Source organism: Colossoma macropomum, unplaced genomic scaffold, assembly GCF_904425465.1.
Source record: "Colossoma macropomum unplaced genomic scaffold, Colossoma_macropomum, whole genome shotgun sequence".
Taxonomy (NCBI): domain Eukaryota; kingdom Metazoa; phylum Chordata; class Actinopteri; order Characiformes; family Serrasalmidae; genus Colossoma; species Colossoma macropomum.
The window spans coordinates 12,384,344-12,407,820 of NW_023494798.1; the positions used below are offsets into that span (position 1 = coordinate 12,384,344).

The window sequence follows — 23,477 nt, forward strand, 5'->3', positions numbered from 1 at the left end:
CGTATGAAGAGGCCTCTCTAAGGGGTGTACAGAAAATATACCCTGGCTTAATTGTGCATTTCAAGATGAATGTAATGAAGATTTGCATTAAAGCATAGATATTGTATTTTTACTGTTAAAGCCTGGATGATTTATTGTCTGTGTCTTTAACAGCTTTGAAGGAGGTGTTGCGCAGAGAGGGGTCAGAGATTTGTGCAGATCCTCTTTAGTGTAGGGGAGTGTTGGTAATTAATTCCCCTGTCATGTGACAGTCCAGGTTTGGGGCAGATCCAGGAGGTGCTGTCACGACGGGCAGACAGGATCTTAATTGTTAGTACTTTCAGTAGCACCATGAGTGGCGCAGTTAAAAACTGCAGAAGTGTCCTGGTAACCGGAGCTAACCGAGGCCTCGGTTTACAAATAGTCGAAAGCTTCGTGACTGGCAGCTTTTCTCCAGGAAGGATAATCGCTACAGCGAGGAATCCGGACGGAGCCAAGGTAAAAACCCAGTCTCTGGGCCATCCATGACGCTACAGTATGTTTTGTACAGAGGCTCCAGTCTGTAGGGGCGGTCATTTACCACCCGTATAATATGAGCAGGGTCAGTACCACTGGCCGCCGGTGGATGCTCCTCATGCGCATGCGCACATGACGACTGCTGCAGACAGCAGGAGACCAGGGCTCCAGAAACCCTGAAAGTTACCGCTTTTCCCTACCGATCCTCCTCCTCTTCTCCGTGACCCGGAAGCCGAATTTGTAACGCCATCTTATCCGCTGTCGGAATATCTCTCCGTTCCTCCAGCTTCTTTCCTCTCCTCGATTCCTCCGCGTTCTTAATGGGTTGGGGAGGAGGAGGAGGAGGACAGGAGCAGTAGGTTTCTCCTCTTCTCCATTTCCATCTGCTAGGCGGGCTGAATTACCCATAATTACCCTCCCGCCGGTTATTCGAGTAGCTCGTCTTGCTATCTGGGTGATTAATGGGTGATTCCACGATTTAAGTTCCATTTGTGTCCCAATGACGTTACATTTATAGATATGCCTGTAAAGTAAAGACACAGGTGAAGTCCTTCACACACACCGATGTGCATGTGTCATGTGTTTACTAAATATTAATAAAACCTACTTATAAATCTTTTTTTTTCCTGTCCCAGCTCACTAAAATAACACTTTACCTTGAATTAAAGCCAATGCAATATTTTAGAATATATTTTTACATTAATCCATGAATCCGTTTTAACATCTCATGCTTTAGGTGTCATTTTCCATGGGTCGTTTATTACAGGTTATGAAAAATGTACTTTTTAGTTGTGTCCATTCACTCAGTTACCTCAACACATTTCAGCAGTATCCGTCCGCGGAGCCGCAGCACGGCAACTTTAGCCCCCCACGCTTTCAGCTCCCTGCGCCTCTGTTTAGGCACTGGGGCTCTCATGACAACAGTAAACGGTGGATTGAACGTCTACCGCAATACTCTGACTGGATGAGAGAAATCATCTAGAAAGAGGAACTATTTGTATTTAGTGAAACATTTTTTTTCTGTATTAACGTACATTTTGATACTGTACAAGTGTAAATCAGTACTATTCAGCCATTAGCACGACTTCCTGTCTATCATTTTGAGCACTATTTGTGCGCAGAAGTCATAGTTTACTGACTCATACAGTGAGTGCACTGTGTAGGGAGATTCAGCCATGCAAGGTCTCAACCTCTATTTAACATCATATCTGAGAGTGAGGGTCTAACAGCCTGGATCAGGCAGTGAGGGTGTGACAGCCCAGGTCTGAGAGTGAGGGTCTGACAGGTCTGAGAGTGCGGTACTGTGACTCTGCAGTTAGACCCTTCTCACAAACTCACCTCTGTAAAATATCTGGGATATCTTCAACAAATCATTATTCTTCTTAACTTCCTGAAGATCCCGAGAAGAAGAGAAGGGTTTTCTCGTTCTTTTTTTTTGTGATGTTGTGATATTGCCTGGAGACACTCTAAAGGTTCAACCTGGTTACTTACATTATAGATTTACAGAAAATTATTTGCAATAAATTATTAATGTCAAGGCATTTGCATAGATGCTAGTTAATCATATTTTGTGTCTTTGATCATACATACATACATACATCATCTAAACCGCTTATCCTTCTGGGTCGCTGGAGCCTATCCCAGCTGTCATTGGGCGGAAGGCAGGATACACCCTGGACAGGTCGCCAGTCCATCACAGGGCAGACAGACAGACATACACAGTCACACACACACACTCACTCACTCTCACCTAGGGGCAATTTTAGCACGTCCAATTGGTCTTTGGACTGTGGGAGGAAACCGGAGTACCCGGAGGAAACCCACGCAGACACGGGGAGAACATGCACACTCCACACAGAAATGACCCTGGTCGCCCGGCCGGGAATCGAACCCAGGCCATTCTTGCAGGCCATCCTTGCACCGTGCCACCCCGTCTTTGATCATTAAAGGGTAAAAACAGACTCAACCATGTTACTTTCAACCCTCAGTTGAAACTCAGTTAGGTTGAGGAGTATTCACTGTACTTTGCACCAACTCTGTTATTATGCTTTACAGGTTTGTTTTTCACTTATTTTAATAGGAATTACAGAACCTGGCAGTGAAACATCCGAAGATACACATTATACAGCTTGGTGAGTTCTTAAAAAGCTGTGAATATTTCACTTTGAAGCTTTCAATATTTACAGAATGAGATTAACCAGACCCCAATCTTCCCATCTGTCTAGATGTTGTCAGTCAAGAGAGCATAGAGAAGGCTACTGTGGAAGTGGATCAGATTGTGCAGGAGGATGGCCTCAACTGCCTCATCAACAATGCAGGAATCAATGTTGTTGCCAATTTTGAAACTGTAACTGCTGAGAAGATGTTGGAGAACTTCCATACTAATTCTGTAGCCCCCCTCATGATCACCAAGGTATGAAATCTTTTTAAAAACAAAAGTTAATTTACTAAAGGAGTACACAATAGTAGAACAGCTTTGTGGATAACTTCTGCCCTCCACTTTAGTACAGAGGTGCACAAACATTCTTTGGGGGGACAGAGTGTAATGCTTGTAGTGGGCCTAGGACCAAAAAAACACAACAGCTAGCTCGCTGATTAGCCTTATGTGTTTGTGCATCAAAATTTGGAGCATGTGTACCTTTATAATGCTGATAAATGCTGTATTAGGGCAGCCTAAAGTGAGACATTGTGTTTGATTTGGCCTGCCAGAAGGTTGCCCTAACTTCCCCACCCCTCACCCAATGAGAGAACTAACTTTTTCATATAATTTCTTTTTTTTCTTTTAAGATTTATTTGTTTTCAAATAGTTTTCATAATAATACTTATAATTGAATAAAATTATTGACCCTTAACACCACAGTTTAATCGCAATGCAGATGTAACAACAACACATAAGGAACTACCAGTTATGAGCTTAAGACAGAAATGGACAATGATCACCAAAGGCAGTGGCACACAGAAAAGTTCAGTGAATGTAAAGACAAAACAGTCTGCTTTCTCTGTCAGGACACTATCTCAGTATTGAAAGAATGCAGTATTCTCAATATTGTGAAAGCATATATGGCACAATTTGTTCCGCATATACTGACAATGTGTGAAAACGCAAGGCTAACAAGTTAGCTAGCTCTTGGCCAAAACGAACATTACACTTTAGCTTCCCAGGATGGGCAGGGTGAGGGTGAACCCACGTAAACCGCAGGCCCTGACAACATTCCTGGGCATGTGCTTAAGGAGTGCACCCACTGGCTAGCTGCTATCTTCACGGACACCTTCAACATCTCCCTGAAGAAGACTGCTGTCCCAACATGCTTCAAATCAGCCACCATCAAAAGTCCTCTGTCACCCGCCTTAATGACTACCACCATGTTGCACTAACTGCAATTGTCATAAATTGCTTTAAGCAGCTAGTCATGGCACACCTTAAAGAATCCATTCCATCAACACTAAACCCCCACCAATATGACTACAGGCAAAACCACGGATGCCATAAGCACATAATCCACCTGACCTTATTACTCAATGGTTGGTCCTATACTGTACAGAGTGGGGGGAGTCAGGGAAAACCTATGGCGGGCCAAAGTTTGACCTGTGGGCTACCTCATATTGTTCCTTGGTGAACACATACTGTGTAGTCACTGTTAGTAAATTGCCAGTCAGACCGATTTGATGTGTTGTGTTCTCTACCAGGCTTTGCTTCCGATGTTAAAGCGGGCTGCCGCCAAAGAGACAGGCATGGGCATACACAGAGCAGCGGTCATCAACATGACCTCTCTCCTGGGATCAGTGGAGCTCAACTGGGGTGAACATGCCAATAACTTCAAATGGTACCCATACAGAACATCAAAGGTATGAGTGCCTCAACTCTCAGCGTTTCACACATTGATTAACATGTACAGAGCACATGAACTGATGAGAGACAAATATTATCACTAACTAGGCTTTTAGACCAAGTTGGACTTACAGATGTCGAACTTGGGGCTCTTTTAAAAATATATTTGCCATCTTCATGGGATCTCACCTGTGTAAATAGCAAAGACTTTTTTTTTATTGAGTTTATGACCTTTATGTGGTCAAAGGCTACATATAGAAGCTTTAATCCCAAGTGAGAAAAGATACTTTGTAGCACTGTTATGACTAGTTGTTACCAGCTAATTTCCATCCGCATTCCATGGTAAGGTACGTATAAAATTAGTACAAACCGCACAATCAATAAAATACAAGTACAGAGACAAATACAGAACAGAATACAATAAAATTTTGATTCACAATCTCGATTATAATCACATACCTAGCCATAAACATAAATACATACAGATTTGCCATCTTTAATTAAGTATCATATAGGCTTCTCCTCATTTTGTTTTTGGGGAAAGTGAAAAAGCTGAGAAGCTGTTGATTGATTTGGCTCCTGTGACAGAGTGCACTGAACATGGTCACAAGATGTATGGCAGTTGACCTGGAGGCGGATGGAATCCTCTGTATGGCGATTCATCCTGGCTGGGTACGCACGGATATGGGGGGACAGGAGGTAAATCCCACTATCTATCTAATCCTCTCTATTTTTATTGGTCATACAGCATCTTGAGAGAAAACTTAATTCTGAAGCAGGGTAACACCAAACTTTAATCAATTGTATAACATAGATTGCTCTGTTTTTTAGCCATTTAGCATTGTTGTACCAATGTATTTATTAACACTAGGCAAGCATGTAAGTTACATATTACAGGTAACCCATTAATGTAAAATTGATCTGCGAATTTAAATTTCATTTGCTCCACATGTTCTCTGTGCTTGCCTGAGCACAGACCTGAAGAAATTACTTACATTGATCAGACCATGTGGCTGAAAAGCCATATGTTTTTACCACTTATATTAAAGGTAGTACTTGCACCAAATGGGACTACTGACTGGGTAATGGGTACTGATATCTGTTTATCCAAAATGTAATCACTTTAGACCAATCAGAATAAGTTCTGTGTCATTTTACCTTGTCATACTAAATGTAGTTAGACACAGAGATACGAATGTTGGGCTATAAGAAAAGCTATTGTAAATAAGGCCCTACCTGAATGTTAGGAGGAGAATTCCCTCTCTGACGATGGCTAAGAATTCCTTCAGTGTTATTTTGACCTGATCATTTTTGCTTGTCACTGACCAAGAGTGACGTTGGAAACTGTTGCATGCAAAATTTTGAACGGCGCCAGTCAAATTGTGATGTTTACTTAGCTTAAAAATTATTATAGTTATTTTTCTGCAAATGTTAGTGCACAGTTCTATTAGTTCTATTTATATGCTGAGTTTAACATATTCAAAAAAAATATAAAACATTAAATATAAAATGAGCTGTAACTTTTGCTCAGGCTACATTTTGTGTTTTTTCCACCATATGTTAAATTCTGCAAATAAATAGTAATTGTGCATTAAAATATGCATATGAAGTGTGTTTTCCACAGAGGATGTGTATTTATTTAAGAAAATCAACAGAACAAAATTTTAATCCATTTTATCCATTTCCAGATAAACCATAGTTCTTAAATTATTATGACCTTTATTTAGAGAAATTAAGCAACAATAACAAATAGACCACTGTATAAGAGCTGCTTTCAATTGGTATGTTCTGCAGGCACCACTGAGTACGGAAGAGAGCATCACCTCTGTCTTGAATGTGATTGGTGGTTTATCTGAGAAGGATCATGGCTCATTTCTGCATTACACTGGTGAACCGCTGCCCTGGTGATGCTGCAAAGGACTGCTAATATACAGTAATATCCTGTTCAACGTTGCTTGTTATTGATTAGATGAGTATTCATACACTTAAGTTCTGGTTAATTTCTGAGAATATCAGTTTTGTGGAAACACAATGACCAATCCAAACTGTGAGTTCATTGCACTTCAGTCTTTTGCACAGTTTTAGGGCTGTATGATATGCACAGTGAACATATGGGAAAAGTGCTGAGGTGAGATGTTTAGAAGGTAGTTGTCATTTTGACAAATATGTCTAGATTCCAACTGAAAACAATATAAATGTGTTGTTACCTGAGGCACATGAAACTGAGGCTGTGGATGTAACTGTTTTTATTAGTTGGGGTTATTAATCATATAGTTTTTAGTGGTTTGGAAAAAGTGCAGTGTTCTAGAGAGAGCTTTTCTTATTAAATACTGTCTAATGTGACAAGTGTTTGCTAGTGCTTTGCATATGATGCACAAAGTGAACATCATTGTCATAGGTACACAGGTTCACTAGCAAACAAACCTAAAACCAACAAGACATTCTCCTTATAATGACCTTCTGTAAGTCTCCAGCCCAGCTCTCTGCTTACTGTTCATGTTGGTTAGTGTCTCAGTGATATATGAGGAGCAGCTGTGTTGTTCCTGTAGCGGCTTGGATTCAGTCTTTCTTACAACAAAAGCTAAGGTCTAAAAGAAATACTCAGCATTTTTCTATTTAATGTTTAAAGGAGTAGGTCAGCAAAAAATCAGCTTTACACAATTTTCCACTTAACCCAGATGTAGTTGATCAGCCAAGACATGTTTGGTGTGTTAAACTGAATTCTGATTGCCCAGCTCACAGAATCCAGCTCCCCTTTATGTGCATGCATGTTACGTAGACATATGGACACTGAGTGATATTTGTTATTTCTGTTTCTGTTTTTAAACATATAGCTTCAGTTAGAGAATTCAATATTAATAGTTATTTATAAACAGAAACCACAGAAATCACCTGACCCGTTTACACGCAAAACAACACCTGTTGTCTTAATTGGCTGCCTGAGGTAGAGGTCTGACCCACCACAATATCTTGCACCGCTGTGGAAAATTTTCAGTGTGGTGTGCAGGAGCTGGTAGTTAGCATAAGTAGCCTAAATAAAATTTTAGCAATTACTTAATACCTAGTGTGTGTGTGTATGTATATGTATATATGGACATATATTTTAATATATTTGAAGTACATTTCAGTCTATGCCAAAATACATTCCAAACACTAAACACTATTGATACATTGCCATATTAACCAAATACATTTTGAAATACATTTATTTGGAGAAATATTACACATAGAAATGTACCAAATAAATAATAAAATGTAGGTAAATATATTCATCGAGTACATTTGAAAATGTATAAAAATAGCCAAAATACTTGTCTAATGCACTGTTTGGAATACCTTTTGAATTGGAATACACTTTGTATTCAAGCGTCTAAATTTTTTCAACATGGCAAAAACAAATGTAGGTATTAATACACTGTGAAAATGCAGTTTGAAGATTTAATATCATCAAATTGCATTGAAATACGTTATGTGTGAGCACTGCAATGTGTGTGTGTGATTGTATATGTCTGTGTGTCTGCCTTGCAATAGACTGAAATTTGGAATATATATTTTTTTTAGCTCAAGTTTTAAACAAAATGTCTTGGCTGATTGACTGGGGTAAGTGGAAAACTGTAAATTTTATCACAGCTCCACTCTTTTGAGCACTGAAACATCTGCCCATTGGCTTCTATTATAAGTGTGTTTTAAATCAACAGATTTTCTGTTCTAGAAAATTATTATTCATGAAAATCCTTTGTATGCTTCAGATGTGGCAGATGTGGATTAGGTTGAAAAATGCTGGAGTATTCCTTCAATCCTTACATTTCACTGACCAGAAACTGCACCTTCTGTACTGTAACTATGAATTAACACTAGGAATTAAGTGGAATTTATATCCCTGACAAGAAAGAATGTCTTTATTTTAGTTTTTAATCTTTTGCTGAAAGGTTTGACAGTATTTTAGAAAAGAATCCTCATATGTGTGGCATTACTTTAACATTTGTAGAACAATGTATCATTTCATTTAGATGAACATTAAGTGAATTCTATAGCAGTCTTTTCCTTTACAACATATATCATAGCAATCAGTGCTGGAATGTGTAAGGATTATTACTGGAATCCCTAGAAACTTATTCTGAGTTAATATTAAAAGCTTTATTTGTTTTTTTCCTACCAGTCAAACTTTGTTTCTAAGACAAATACAGATACTGTTTGTTTATGCATGTATACAAAATATTTTTAATAAAAAAAAACATTGACAATTTCTGTTTATTTGCTGAACTTAACATATTGGGAAAAATAAAACATAAAATGTGGCCAGTGTGAAAGTTATGGCAAATTTTACATATATTTTTCCAATATGTTAAACACAGCAAATGGAAATTGCGCTCTAAATTTTTCAGTGTTCTCTGCAGAGGATGTGTACTTATTTTCACATAGAAATTCAACATCTTATTTGATTGGGGCTGTTCAAACATTCACATACAACTATGTGTGTGTGTGTATATACACTCATCAAGCACTTTATTAGGAACACTTATACACCTACTCATTCATGTAATTATCTAATTAGCCAATCATGTGGCAGCAGCGCAGTGCATAAAATCAGACTAGATAGATTTGACTTGTTTAACACCTTTTTGGGGTATCTGCATAATTCTATGTGTGTTATTTCATCATTTGAGTAGTTCTGTCTAAACTTTTGACTGACAGTGTAAAAGTAAAAGGAAGTTGAAGGAGACCTGTTTGCTTCACTAATCTCCAATCTCAAGGGCAGGCTATTTGGATACTGTGGCGTGATAAATGTCCATTTGCAGCTGCGTTTGCACAGACTGATGAGAACAGTGAAGCTGTAAAGACGAGTGACTTGTCAAAGCAGCTACAGTGTGTGTGCATCTTCTGAGTTATGTTATTTATTTGGGAATGAGGGAGTTAAGCCCAGTCAAAGACAGGCCTGAGGAATAGGAAAGTGCTCAGACTGGTTTTTCACTTGTGTTTGCTGATCACCTGTCAGCTGATGTCTCCGGTAAGCCTACTTGAAGATGGATGCAGGCTGAAGCTACGTGGGTCTTAGGCCAACGATGACCAGAATAAAGTCCAAATTCTTATAAAGAGGTAAGGTTTTGGTGTGGAATTTCTATATATTTTTCCTCAGGTCAAACAAAAAAATGCTGAGATCCTAATATGATCTTGCAGAGTTGAATGGTAGTTGAATGGTTTTCTCACATTGCTTACTGACTTTAGTTTGTAATATTTACAAATTGTTCTGTTTTTAACCTCTTGAACCCTAGGCTTGTATTTGGTCACTAATCTTAAGATTTAAGACTTAAGATTATTCAGTAACTACTGCAAATTATAACCTTGGTAAGTCCTCTTAAACTAACATCTGCCACATGGTTATAATAGTAAAGAATTGAAATGTGAACCCATATACAAGCACTGTAGGGGTTAAACTTTTACAGAACATTTGCCTCTTTACTCTGAATGCCATCCTCTCTGAGTGAATGACTTTATGATGCAGTCCAAGATGTGTCCTTATCACCAAAGTGCCAGCCATGCATTATAATTACTGTCTATAATTTGAATAACAAGCAATAGACATCAGTTAATGTAACAGACACAGGTAACAGCATTCCTCTTTCTCTGCAGAGCTGTACATGGCAGGGGGATATGTCTTTTCCAGTGACTTTGGAAAACTCCTTCTGGGAGATCCACATACCGCTCTCGCAGGAAGTGAAGTACAGTATTTTAGGGATTTCTGTCACACTCCTCTTTGTGGCCCTGTGCATTCTGATATGGCAAATTTACCGATACTGCACACAGCAACCTGCTCCCAAACAAGACGGTACGTTTAAGCACAAATAACACCATGAGCCTTTTTACACAATTGAGCCCAAAGAATCACTTTTAGTTGTTCATTTAATGTTAAAGTTGTTGCTGTAAACACAAAAAAGATGCACGATATTTGGGAAGGAAGACATTAAGCTAGAGGCCTGAAAAATAATCATATGAAACTGCAGCATGTAATTTATATAACTGTACCATATATATTCAGTTATTGTATGTATTCGATTGCAGTTAATGGTTTACTATCAAATGAACAGTCTACACAGAATGAGAACCTTCAAAATAATTCCCCAACGCCAGACTACAAGGTACGTCTCTAAAGCTCTTTCTAGAGAATCTGAATGACTTCTATCATTTCACACAGCTTAGGTCCAGTCATAGATGCTGGTCTACATATTATTAGTATGTACTTAGGAATCCTGATCTTACATATTACATACTGTTGGTGTGGACTTTTTTCCTCGACTTAATCTACTTAATCTACATTAATCTACATTAAACATGCAGTGTTTGGATTGTATGTGGGTGTTTCTCATGTTCTGTATTGTAGTACAGGTAGAAATAATGCATTTTCACCCGACAGTATTTTAAGTTCCAGTTAGAGTCAGACAATCATACATACATAATTTTGGGCAATTAGATCAGAACCCTTAAAAGAGATAAGGGAAAATATATAGGCCTGTTTTGTTTATTTAGACGGCTATCATAATTTGATTATTAATGTTGTTTTGTAACACTAGTCGCTGAATAGATTTTCATTCTTGTTCACTAAAATGTTTAGCCAGAGTTTGTTTTAATACATTGACCTATTTAGAAGCGGCATGTCCGAAAACCGAATTTCAGATATTAGTTACGGAACATAATATCAGAAATATACCAGAGGTATGTGTGGTGGTCCTGCATTTCATGTTGAGAAGACCTGACTGAGGCAACATGGGGCTGAAACATGGGGACATTGGAATTTAAGATTAAGGGAACGTAGGCCCTGGGAACATAGGACCGTTTCTAAAATTATATTGAGCAAAAAAAGGACCCTGGATACATAGGAATGATCCCAATTTATAGGACTGTATGATATATTGTTATCTACAAAAATGGACAAAAGTACAGACAAAATTCAGGTTTTAAAATGGGTGCCAATACTGCTTTTAGCTATGCAGCTTAGTTTGACAATGACATGGCGTGAGGCAGTTGATAGAATGCTAACAGAGTTGGCTCTAAGTTTTCCACTGATTGTTATTAGCCTCGTAGCTCCACTGCAAAGCTAAAGAAGCAAACTTCAGACATCTGACATGTTTTGGCTGGTCTACTACATTTGGGATGAGGTGAGAACAATGTGTGAATTGAACTCCATGTGCTTGTCTCAGCTGGAGTCCCGTCAGGATGAGGCTGAGCGGCTGAGTCGCTGTCTGTCCCGCAGCTCCGACCTGGCCAGCAGCATGGACAGTCTGGGGGAGCCGGACGAGGAGCGCGTTCAGGGGACTCTGCGCTTCTCGCTTTTCTATGACCAGCTCCAGTCTCGGCTGGTGGTGACGGTGCTGGAGGCGCGGGGCTTGGCGGCGCGAGACTTCAGCCGGAGCGCTGACCCTTTTGTCCGTCTTCGGCTTCTGTGGGCCGCCAGAGAGGGGGACGAGCAGCGGCTGAGCTGTGTGCTGCAGGAGTGGCAGACGCGCCTGGTGAAGGACAGCTGCAATCCCGTGTTTGGAGATCAGTTCTCCTGCACACTGGCCGAGGAGGACGTGTCCAGGGTCACCGTCCGCATGGAGGTGAGGGCGCCTGCTGTGTCAAAGGCCATGGTACAGGTTATGAGGTCAGGCTACTGGCTTTACATGGTCCCCTGAAGTACCAGTGGGGCATGACCTTCAGGATGCATTAGGCGCTTGCCTGAGGTCTGACAAGCAACAAATTCAGACTTCACTATGAAACTCACTTTACTTGGATAGACCCCAGTGGCTACAGATGAACAGTGTTAGGGTTAAAGTTAGGGTTAGGTTTTGGACCAGGGTCAGGGTTAGATTTAGGTTAGGTTCTTTGAAAACTATCATAAAACAAACTGTCAGGTATCAGGCGGCATATCAGTAATAGTTTGTAATAAAAAATGTAATAATTTTTGTGAAATCTCCTTTAGAGGCGTGAAACTCTTCAGACATCTCGGTAGGTTTCCCTGAAACAGAGCAATTCACGCTAAACCACCCTGAATGACTTTGTTCACATCGAAAGCATTTAATTATGGAATTTGAAAAGTCTGTGGAATTCATATTCAAGGTTAGAGTCAGGGTTATGTCCAGGTTTAGGGTTGAGGAAAATTAAGGTGAATTAAATCGATATTTAGTTGAATTAAAGTCAAGTTAAGTATCTACAAAGCATCTACAGTGGGCTATCCAAATAAAGTCTTATCTTTGTGTAATAACCAGGGATTGCAATAGCAATAAATAGAAATTGCAATAAATTTTCTCAAGATGTAAAGAAATTTAGCTAGGCTAGTTTGGTTTAGACAATTTGTGCCACAAAATAGATCTGTGAATTATACAATAGAAAATAACAGATCTGCGGTGGCAAAAATAGATAAAGGCAGTCCAGAGGTTTAAAAAGGCCTCTAAAACTGATTAACCAGCTGTGTTGTTGCTGAGCCACTTTATTTTCTATTTTTTCAGAACTGAACGATTGAAGATTTTCTTTATGAACAATATGCCTTATGGGACAATGTGCATTATTTCTATATTGTTTTTGTTGTTCTTCTTCTTCTTTCAGGTCAGAGATTTTGATAAATACGCCAGACATGGCATTCTGGGGGAGGTCCGAGCCCCTCTTAACAATCTAAATATCATATATCCTTTGGAAATACTGGAGGACTTACAACGACCAAAGAAAGTGAGTCATTTTACTGGAAAACAATTACAGCAAGAAAAATAGTTAAAGCAAGTACTGACAATGCAGCTGATGGTAAGCCTATAACTTGGAAAAACTTTGAGGGCCAAATATCCAGTCTTTCATTTGTAGGATGTTGTTGGAGAGGTCCTTCTCTCTCTGAAATACATGCCCACGTCTCAGAGGCTGGAAGTGGGAATCCTGAAGATCAGGACAGTTTTCCGCTCCAGCAAGACAGAGAGAGGTAAAATATTGCGGCAAAACACAAAAGAAAAAAATCTTAGTTACATTTCACAAATGCTCTCACTCAAATTCAGGAAGAATTCTGACTGTGCAGGTTTTCAAGAACACAATTATATGGTTTCTTCAGAGAATGGACCACAGAACATGTTTGTTAGGTTTGGCTAAGCATCAGCACTTCACAAGCCCCCACCCCGCTTGCAGAGAGTTACTTTATTAAATTTAAATTTAAATTGGTGCAGAATTAAATCAAACACTTAAAAACAAGTAGAGGTCAAGTAGTACCACACCCAGTAGGCCTATAACCTAAGCATCTCTATTTTCATCTAAAAGAATGGGTGGAATAAATTCATGCCAAGAATATGTACATGAAAGAGGGTAATGAAAGTTCTTTGGCCAACATAAAAATGTACTCCCAACCCCCCACTCTGTGGTCAATGCTTCAGGGTGCTGCCTGATCCAGGAGCAACAAGTGACATGGCACTAAAATGGTTTGGTCTTTGTTTTGCAGCACTATATGCCAGAACCAGTGTCCTCTGCAATCAGTGTAAAATCCGACATCAGCGGACCACAGAGAAGGTCCGCTGGGATGTGACGGTCTTCAATGAAGTCCTGATCTTTGTGCTGCCGGACACCCAAATCAGGGAGTGCTCTATCACAGTTTCCGTCTATGAAATGCGTCCTGGGAAGAAGTCCTCCAAGCACCTGATCGGTCAAGTCATTTTAGGGAAGGAGAAGACCATAGAGGATGAACACTGGAAGCTCATGATGCGCTCTCTTCGACAGCCAGTGGCCAAATGGCATTTACTCTATTTATGAACAGCTAACCCAGGCTGGAGGCCTTAAACTGGGGGGATGGGTCTAGTGTAGGTCATGGAACCCCTTTGTGCAGCACAGTTTGATCATTTCTTTGCTAAAACTCCAGTTGTGGTAGTTACCATGGAGCAGGAAAATTATGTAAATTTGCTGGACCATGGCTCTCCAGCACCTGAAACAGGCCTCTCAACTGTAATTATTATGGACTTGGAACATAATGGACAATATTCTTTGTTGCTGTGTAATAAAATAATATATGTAGTGATAATTACTGTTCTTCCCATTGGTATCATCAACAGAACATGTAATAATAGTCGAAACCAACACAGTAGGGCATTCTCTGACTATTTACATACATTTGTTGACACAGACAGAAGTTCTATTGACAAAAAGCTGAATCCAGGAAGAGTCTTTGTGGAAACAAAGTCATTCTAACCATTTCTGGGTTAATTTTACTTTAAAATCTCTGGGAATTAGTCAGAACTTTCACACTAACTTTTTAGTCTGGCTTATTGGCATAATTATAATTATTATCTGAAGTTTCTATTTTAGTGCTCTTTCCTGGTTACAGGATAAAGTTTGTGTCCACTAGATGGCTCTCTGTAGCAGTGTAATGTACTAGTGTACTAGTGTAATGTACATTTCATTAGAGTAATGGAGGGATGGGGGGGTTGATATCAAGTAGTAACAAGGTTAATATCCTACTACCAATACAGATACTGGGGGGGGGGGGTACTGCATTACCAATTATCAATAAAAAACCACAAGATAGCAGATGCAAAAGGAAAAGTAGTATTAATTAATTATTAATAATGAAAGAAAGCACCTCTTTTAAATGTGAGGATTCTCAAAAAGAGTGTCAGAATCAGAAATACTGATACTGCATGATCGACCTGCCCATCCATGAAGGAATATGTGAGTGTAGTTAACAGCATTTTCTTTCACCCCCTTTTCTGGTATTATCTGCTTAAACAAGCCAGTGTAGGTGAGAATGGGTACGTTTGTGAATTATGGGGTAAAGATTGGTGGGTAAGAAGAGAGAATTTATAGTGAGGAGAACTGCCAAAATCCTTATAGGAAAGTCTGCCCACTCAGCGGCCATCTTGGCAATGCAGCCGGGCAGTTATTTCCAGCCACACAAGACCGGACTCCTGTCCTTATAAATGAGGAGAGATCAAAAAATACTCTAAACTGAAGGCCGAATTAGTATTTCAGAAACATATTTGAAATCACTGGTAAAATCTGACAAAATATTGTATGAATAGTTATAGTTAATAAATTATTTTTTCAAGTATTTAAAGTATTTTTTCAGGTTGTTCTGGCTGCTGCACGCAGAGATCCACAACTGGGGGGGTTGATGTAACCAGCAAGGTTGGCTTTTTTATTGAAGGCCGGGACTTGCAGAACTGTGTAAAATATTTCAGCATCACTAAGCACTCATAGCAGTAATGCTAACGTTACAAAGCCTGTTTGCTGAAGAAAAACAGAAACATTTAATTCTTTTTTTATTCTATTAATTCATCTGCTTTCTACAATTAAAAGGAATTATTGCATTAAAGATAGAAATTTATAGAACTATAGAAATATTTAATTAACATTTTTAGCTGCTTAGTATTATTCACTCAATTTAAGAACTTGCGTTACGCATACACTGCTAGTGTGTTGCAGTCTTTTTTTTTGATATAATGGTAGGATTAGGAGATGGCCAGGATCACTGTCTTCTCATTTTTGCTAAGCTACTTAGGCCAATTTGCTATCATTTTTTCCCACATCTGCTCTTGTTCCTACAAGTAAAAATACAACGTTTTTTGTTTTATACTGGCTGTCTAGCTAGCTGGGTGGCATTAGTTAGCTATTGAAGTATATTTAAAGAGTAGCTTTATAGAAGAAGGTGTAGTATCCAAGCTCCAGGTGTAATCTGACGTTGCAGGATTGGAATGTTTAAGTGAAGGGGCCCCTGGTCCAAAGGCCCAAGGCTCAAGGTCCCCTTCCTCTTTAGTTCCAGATGAATGAGACTATTCTAAGAAGGACTATATGTTCCGTCTCCTTTTTCCATAACAACCACCCTATATAAGCAGAAGGTTATATTGTTCTGGAGGGGACACTTCAGAATTGGCATGGATCCCCTCTCAGGTACTTTATAGTGCTTGATATGATACTGTCTTACTTTGCAATAAACATCTTATACAAGCAAGATGGTGTCAGCGGAGACTTCTTCAACATCTTCACAGCATTGCTATTTAATAAATAACACTATAGCTAATTAAAATTAAAAGTAAAACTTTTATTTGCATGACAGCTAGTTGGCTAGAAAGTAAAACATGTAAGGGGAAGCAGTATAGCTGCTGAGCTACCTTGCAGAGGTTTATTGTACCTAGTTGTATTGAACTATTTTTTGTCAGTGTTGTAACCGTTTAAGACACAAAGACAGTGTGTTTGATGCATGAATGGAGTATTAATGTTAGCGGTTAACAGATTGGGTAACTGAGTTAGCTGATGTTAAGCACATAGTAATCATCATATCAATTAACATCAAGTAATAAAAGAAAAACCAACATGTCTTAAGTGTCTTGGTAAGGTGTTGGACCACCATGAGTCACCAGAACAGCATTAATGTTCTGCATGTTTGTGGGGCTGTACTAGAGGGATGGAACACTGTTCTTCTACAAGACTGGTTGTGGAGAATGCTGTCTAACACGTTGGCCCAAAATCTCCCGTAGATGTTCAGTTGGGTTGAGATGAGGTGACTGTGAAGGCCATAGCATATTAATTACATCATTTTATGCTCAGGGCCACCAAGCCTCTTCACTGTAGTGGTCAAGCTTTCATGCCTGTATTGTCCTCTTGGTGTATACCACATATGCACTTGTCCACTTGTCAAAATATGGTGAAGGATGACTTATCCAACCATATCATTTTTTCCACAACAGCAGGGTCTATGGTTTCTGCACCACTGAACTCTCAAACATGCGTTAATCTTTGTAATAAGGGGGTTATGCACTGCAACCCTACCATAATATCTCTATGTATTTGTAGATGGACTGTTCTTGCTGACACTCACTGATCACATCCTGTATTGATATTCTAAGTCACATGAGAAAAAGCTGTTCTTTGCTATTTTATGTTGATAAATGTTATTCTTGAATTGTTGTACTATTGCTCTTTCACAGAGTGGTGAACCCCTCCCCATCTTAACTTCTGAAAGACTCAGCCTCTCTGGGATGCTCCCTTTATACCCAATCATGCTACTGACCTGTCGCCAATTAACCACCAGGTGTTATTTTAGAATTACACAACTTTACCAGTCTTTTGTTGCCCCTTCCCAACTTTTTTGAAACGTGTTGTTAGCATCAAATTCAAAATTAGCAAAAATTTTTTAGTTTTAACATTGGATGTTTCCTTTGTGCTATTTTCAATTAAATACAGGGTTTAAATGATTTGCACATCATTGCATTTTGTTTTCATTTATATTTTGCACAGCACCCCAACCTTATTGGAAACGGGGTTGTAAAAGAATAGGATCTTTTCCCTACATTCTTACAGACTATACCCTACTATAGTAGTCAGAATTTGGTAAGAATGTAGGCAAAATCAAAGCTGTTTTTTCCAGGAGTATATGGAGTGTTTACATGTGCTATTGCAATTGTTGAGGCTATTCTACTAGTGTAATGAATACATCTGTGGTGGTCGCTATAATAGAACCTCAAATGGACATCAATTTTTTTTAAGGAACTATGAAGAATTTCAAACAGCTGATCCTCCAAGTATCCACCCCAAAGGACTTGTAGTCTCTCAAAATCTATTTTCACCTACACAATGCATCATCAGTAGATGGCTTTTCTAGTCTTACAACCAGGAAATCTTTGGCACCACTGTAAAAGGCAAACATGCACATTTACAACAGATGAAACAACGGTTAATGTTTTTTTTATGCCCAGAGTGTCTCTCTAAGCACCTGTTTATCACTGATTGTCTTGACTGATTGGGGATATTTCCCAACAGCAGAGGGCGCTTCTGCAACATGTAAGATCATCATAGCAATCACAAGGTGTGGCAAAGAGACCCGTTTTAACTAGCTGCCTAGTTTAACATTCTGATCTCATCTGATGTCTTTGCTCACAATCAGAATCAACTGCAGGTGAATGAAGGGCTGAAAAGTGAGTTGACTCATATCAAAAATTACCAAGGCTGACCAGGTGTGGCCACTCTGCTGCTCAAGGCCATTCCCATGCTTGCACCTCCAAGACTTTGTGAAACCAGCCGGTGACCTTTTCTCTTTTTCCATTCTGAACCACACCTTTGCGTGCTTTGTAGAATCACACAAGGGTTCCTCTCTTTTGTTCATTCTGTGTAGTGGGCGGTATCATGCAAACTCTTCTAATGATTCTGTTTGTTTCTGCCGATGTGTAACTGAGTTGTCTATCTTTGGCGATTGCTGGCAAGGAAAGAGATTCCTGCCTCCTGCCTATGCTTGATACAGACTAAGCCTGATGTTGGGCTATGCATTGTTTTCAATGGAAAATTACCATCAGCTGCACTATTGTAGTCCAGAGGTGGGTGTAATCCAGATCTTGAAATCATCAGGTTGACTTCACCATGTCAGTTACTGCCACAACCATTTTTTGGGCATCAGGCAGCATATTTGTCACAACTACATGTGTTGGAGGTTTTAAAGACATTAACTTCTTCAGATGTCTGGTTTACCACCTCTGTGGACAGTTCAGACTTGGTAAGTTTTTCTAGAATGGTGCATTTCACATTAAAGCACTCTGAATAACTTGTTTAAATTGTATCCATTTAATTGTGCAGAAAAATGAGAAAAATCAGTGGAATTCCCCTTTCAGATGGCCATCTTAATGTACTAAGCTCAAATTCCTTAAACAAACAGTGTACTACCCAGCAGGAGGAAATGCATAGCCAACAACATGACTTATACAAAACTGAAACTTTTCTTTAATTAGGTTAAACTCTTTCACAAAAAATAATATCACTGAAAATATCACACAATGTCACTTCAAAATGAGGCATACAATAAAAAGATTGCAATCCTATAGCCACTCATTGTTCTCATGTTAGGCAACATGTGGCTACTCTAGCTCTCATGTGATCTACTTAAATTTGCTTTACAATATGTTGCACTACAAGCAATATACATTAATTCTTTTTTTTTGTTCAATGTCCAATCTGGCATTATACACGTTCAGTCTCATAAGTCATGGGCCCCAGTGCAAAAAACGAATGGCCCCTCCCCCATAAAAATTACTTTCAATGAAGAAAAAATAACAATGTAATTTACTTGCTTACTCACTGTTATGTCACAAAGTTGATACTCTCAAGGCACCCACTCCACCCACCAACATCTAACTGTAATCTAAATATTCCTGTTAGGCTATATACTTAAGATTTCAAAATGATGAAAAATGTTGAAAACATGGAGGAGCTGCATTATGAATGAGAGAGAGATAAATAGACGTCAGGGCTGTTTGTGCAGTGTTAATGGTAACTGGTGAGATATGCTGTTAAGAAATCGTTCTCTCTATCTGTCATGGATGTACAGTTGTGTCAGTATCTATATGAGAGGCCCAGTAAAGACTTTAAGAGGTTCAGTCACTGCAGTCCCCCACCATGGGCCCCAGTGTGACAGCACCCCCCTACCGCCCCCCCACCCCCACCCCCGAGGAGTTATGCTACTGACTGCAACTTAAGTCCTCTGGCATTGATTTATATTAATGGCTGTCACTTTCATACATTAGATATTACAAATCTCTTTCAACTCTATAATATGTACTACTAATAATGTAGTTTAATTTCACCTTTTGTTCTGTAGAGTAAGATCTCATGCCTCGTGCTTAGGAGGATATAAGTTACTTTATAGCTTGGCTCCTGAATGAGGAGAGGCTCCTCTGGCTAGAACCGATCAAACACAAGCTATTAGTCTAAGAAAGCTTCAGACTGCAAAACGTAGACTTACATAACATCAGTGTCTCAGCCTGCTTAGTAGTACGAGAGAAGCTTCTGTGGTGTGAGAGCCTTTTGAAGATGATAGCTTAAAACCCCCAAATCTTATTCTCTTTCATCTGTTTAAAAACTATTAAGCTTTTAAATCAGCTATTTGAAATTGTAGCACTGCATTTTGCAAGGAATTCCATTGATTTTTCAACATTTTGGCATATTTCTCTTACTGAGAAGTCATTCAGAGAGTTTGATGAGAAATGGTACATTACAGAGAAACTGATTATGATTTCTTTATAGTGGTGGTAATATGAAGCATGGGTCACAATGTCTACAACACAAATACAGCCATTTTATTTACTATCCAAAATAACCAGTGAGCCTACTGAGTTTTTGTATTTCACTATTGTCGGAAGAAAAACTCATATCTCCAAAATGGTTCCTACAGGAGAAGGAAAAAACATACTTTACTTTTAATGTAAGTCAATGGAACCAAACTTTTTTCAGGCCATTTTGGGTCATTTCTTTTAGTCCATTCATCATGAAATTTAAACACAATGTAAAGGATAACAGGCATTTTCAAATTATGTCAAAAACTGAAAAACGTCAAAAATGGAGATACAAGGTTTTCTCCAGCAGCAGCGATTTAATGGTGAATATTGGAAAAGTAGTGGAAAATCAAAAAAAAAAAGTTTTCTTTGAGAACTCCTTTGCCTTACAACACCCTACATGTACCTCAATGCCATGAATGGATTTAAAAAAATATGCTTTTAGGCCAAAATCTTATCCCAAATCTACAGTACAACCGTGTCACAGGCATCAAGCAGCATATTTGTAACAACTTCATGGACATGGACAATTCTGACTCAGTAAGTTTCTCTAAATGGTGCATTTCATGTCAAAGCACTCTGAATGAGGCCCATTGTTCTTATGTTGACATTAAGCTACATGTGGCTACTGTCGGCATCAGGTTGACCTACTTAACTATGCTTTATGATATGTTGTCCTCCAAGCAATTCTGCTATTTTTCAGTTTAGACTTGTTTAAAAAATTGGATTAGATTAATTCTTTTTTTCATTTGATGTCCAGTCCAGCATTGTCTGTTGATACAAGCCTGATAATGAGACTGGGTATTGGATCAGCGCCAACGCTAACATACAGCATTGTGTAAGTTATGGAATGTGAGTGGCCTTGATATGTTAACAGGAGCCTATGTAATGTATTACTGTAATACTTCAGCACAGGATGTGCTCATCTGAGTCCTGTGGAATTTAGGTTGTAGGGCATATCACAAGGACATAATGTGAAGCAGCACTGAAAGTGGAGGAAGATGATATGTGAAAGAAATATACTGGATATGGACCATTTTACCAAATTAGTTCAAACTGCAGTAAAAAAGAATAAAAAAATAAATAAAAAAGCAACTAAATACTCAGACCCAAGACATTCATTAAGATATTTATAAACTACATATATAGAAAATCATCGATTATAAGGTACTTTCTATTGGGAGGTGTCTGTCCCAAACCCCTAAAACTTGCAAAAATAATATATATCCCTGCATTTTAGAGCAGGAAATGAAACTGCATCCCTGGCCCTCATGGCCACATGGTGAGCAGTTAGATCCCACTGTTTTGAAGTAAATGTGTCTAAAAGTCTAAAAATCAGTGTGCAACATTTCAAGTTGTCACCACTTAAACACAATTTATTGTGTTTTAATGAAAAATATAATGACTTTATGTGTGTATAACTGTTCAAAGTTGTGTGCTGGCTAGCGTTTTTGAAGTCTCCTCAGAATTAGCTAAAATTGTAATTACTGAAACAGTCACTACTGAAACATTATGATTGTTTTGGTTGTAACAAAATGGAATGTTCAGTCAGGCAAAACATAAAGGGCAGCTGCTCAAATGATGTTAAAAACAGAAAATCTGAAAAAAAATGAGATACTTAAATTTTTTTGGACAGCGATGAAATAAAAAAAAAACTGAGAACATGTCATTCTTCCTCTCTCAGCCTGTAAGTGTGAACCAGGAAGCCTTGAGTCTGACCAGATGATATTCAGTATCCTCTCTACTTCCTGAACACCGGTGTGCTGTGTGTATGGTGTGTGTGACTATGTGACTGTGTGTGTCCATCCCTAGGAGTGTGGCAGAGTGATTTAGCTGTACTGAAATCCTTCCAGATCTTTCCTTTTGGCATCCTTTAGATGGACGGATATGCCAAAACACCTCCCCCATCCTCCATCAAACACAAACGAAAAACCTCCCTTTGCCAGCGGCAGCTCGCTGGCAGCCTTCTCTCTCTTGCTGTCTCATAGATTTCTAGCTTATGCTGCTGCGACTTTGTATGCTTGCAGTATCCTCTAAGTGTCTCTGCTGAGCAAAAGTTATGGCTTTAATTTATTTCACCCTCTATTCATCAGAAGCTGGCGACAGAACAGGACGGCAGTAAGAAAGGCATAAAAGAACAGTGGAGACGCAAGGCAAATAACAGAAGGCTTTGGCTGCAGTAGAGGCCTAGGCTCAGTTTCAGCCATCATCATAAGTTCTACAGCAGTATTTCTGCATTTCAGTGTGGAGTTTAGTCTCCAAAACCTGACTGACAGCACAAGGCTGTAGAAGCAGCTTGATCAAATCTTACATTATTCTCCTCATGAGTAGATCAAATATAAAGGACTGTACCCTGGGTAGAGTAGCCTAAACCCGTACTCAAGTAAAAATATTAATGCTTTGGTAAAACAATGACTGAAGTAGAAGTAAATGTACCTCCCCAAACAACAACTTGAGTAGAAGCTCAAAAGTATCAGGTCAAAAAACTGTTCAAGTACTTAAGCAACTTATAGAGCTGCAGTGGAACTTCTTAGTAAATCCAGCCTCAATCAGCACAAGAACTAGTTTGTATGGCTCTATTCATCTTTTTTTGGAATTCATTGGTCTAAAAACAAAATAGTAAAGCTCCAAAATCAGAGGTGTGACCAATTTCAAAGCTGTACACTCTCAGAGAAAAAAGGTACTAAGTGGTCACTGGTGTGGTACCCTCAAGGATACATCTTCAGTACCTTTAGTTGGAGAACATAATTAGAGACCATAGACTGTTGAAGTTATAATTTAATAAAGTTTCATTGACTTCAGACTTCCTGTCCTTACTCCAGTCATGTTATATGACTTTTCTGTTTTTTGAAACTTTAGGTTAAGAACTGGTACAAATATATGCTTTTCCTCTGGGAAAGTTAGTGTAACATAGCTTTAAAACTCATTTACACCACTTTCATTCAACATTTACACTACCTCCTGTACAGTAACCTTTACCTGACAGTGTATGCAAAACACTCAAACAGTCAAACTGAAATTGAAAATACATTGATTCGTGTTCTACAGAGAACAAACTCAAATATGACATTTGTCTGCAATTTTTATGGCACAATTCCTCCTTATTTGCTGAAGAAGTA

The 23,477-nt window shown here is 38.9% G+C and overlaps 2 protein-coding genes across 2 annotated transcripts; both read left to right on the top strand.

Moving 5' to 3' along the window:
- Positions 1-61: 61 nt before the first annotated feature.
- Positions 62-6,667, top strand: si:dkey-12e7.4 (uncharacterized protein LOC558132 homolog). Its single transcript, XM_036585382.1, has 6 exons — positions 62-477; positions 2,576-2,627; positions 2,721-2,908; positions 4,183-4,341; positions 4,913-5,023; positions 6,119-6,667. Exons 1-6 carry the CDS (start codon positions 331-333, stop codon positions 6,230-6,232), a joined length of 771 nt encoding a protein of 256 aa, XP_036441275.1. The 5' UTR covers positions 62-330; the 3' UTR covers positions 6,233-6,667.
- syt19 (synaptotagmin XIX) lies at positions 6,245-14,357 on the top strand. Its single transcript, XM_036585381.1, has 8 exons — positions 6,245-6,257; positions 9,321-9,421; positions 9,956-10,151; positions 10,385-10,461; positions 11,521-11,919; positions 12,905-13,024; positions 13,154-13,265; positions 13,773-14,357. The coding sequence occupies exons 3-8, from the start codon at positions 9,977-9,979 to the stop codon at positions 14,078-14,080; spliced, it is 1,191 nt and encodes a 396-aa protein (XP_036441274.1). The 5' UTR covers positions 6,245-6,257; positions 9,321-9,421; positions 9,956-9,976; the 3' UTR covers positions 14,081-14,357.
- The last annotated feature ends 9,120 nt before the right edge of the window (positions 14,358-23,477 follow it).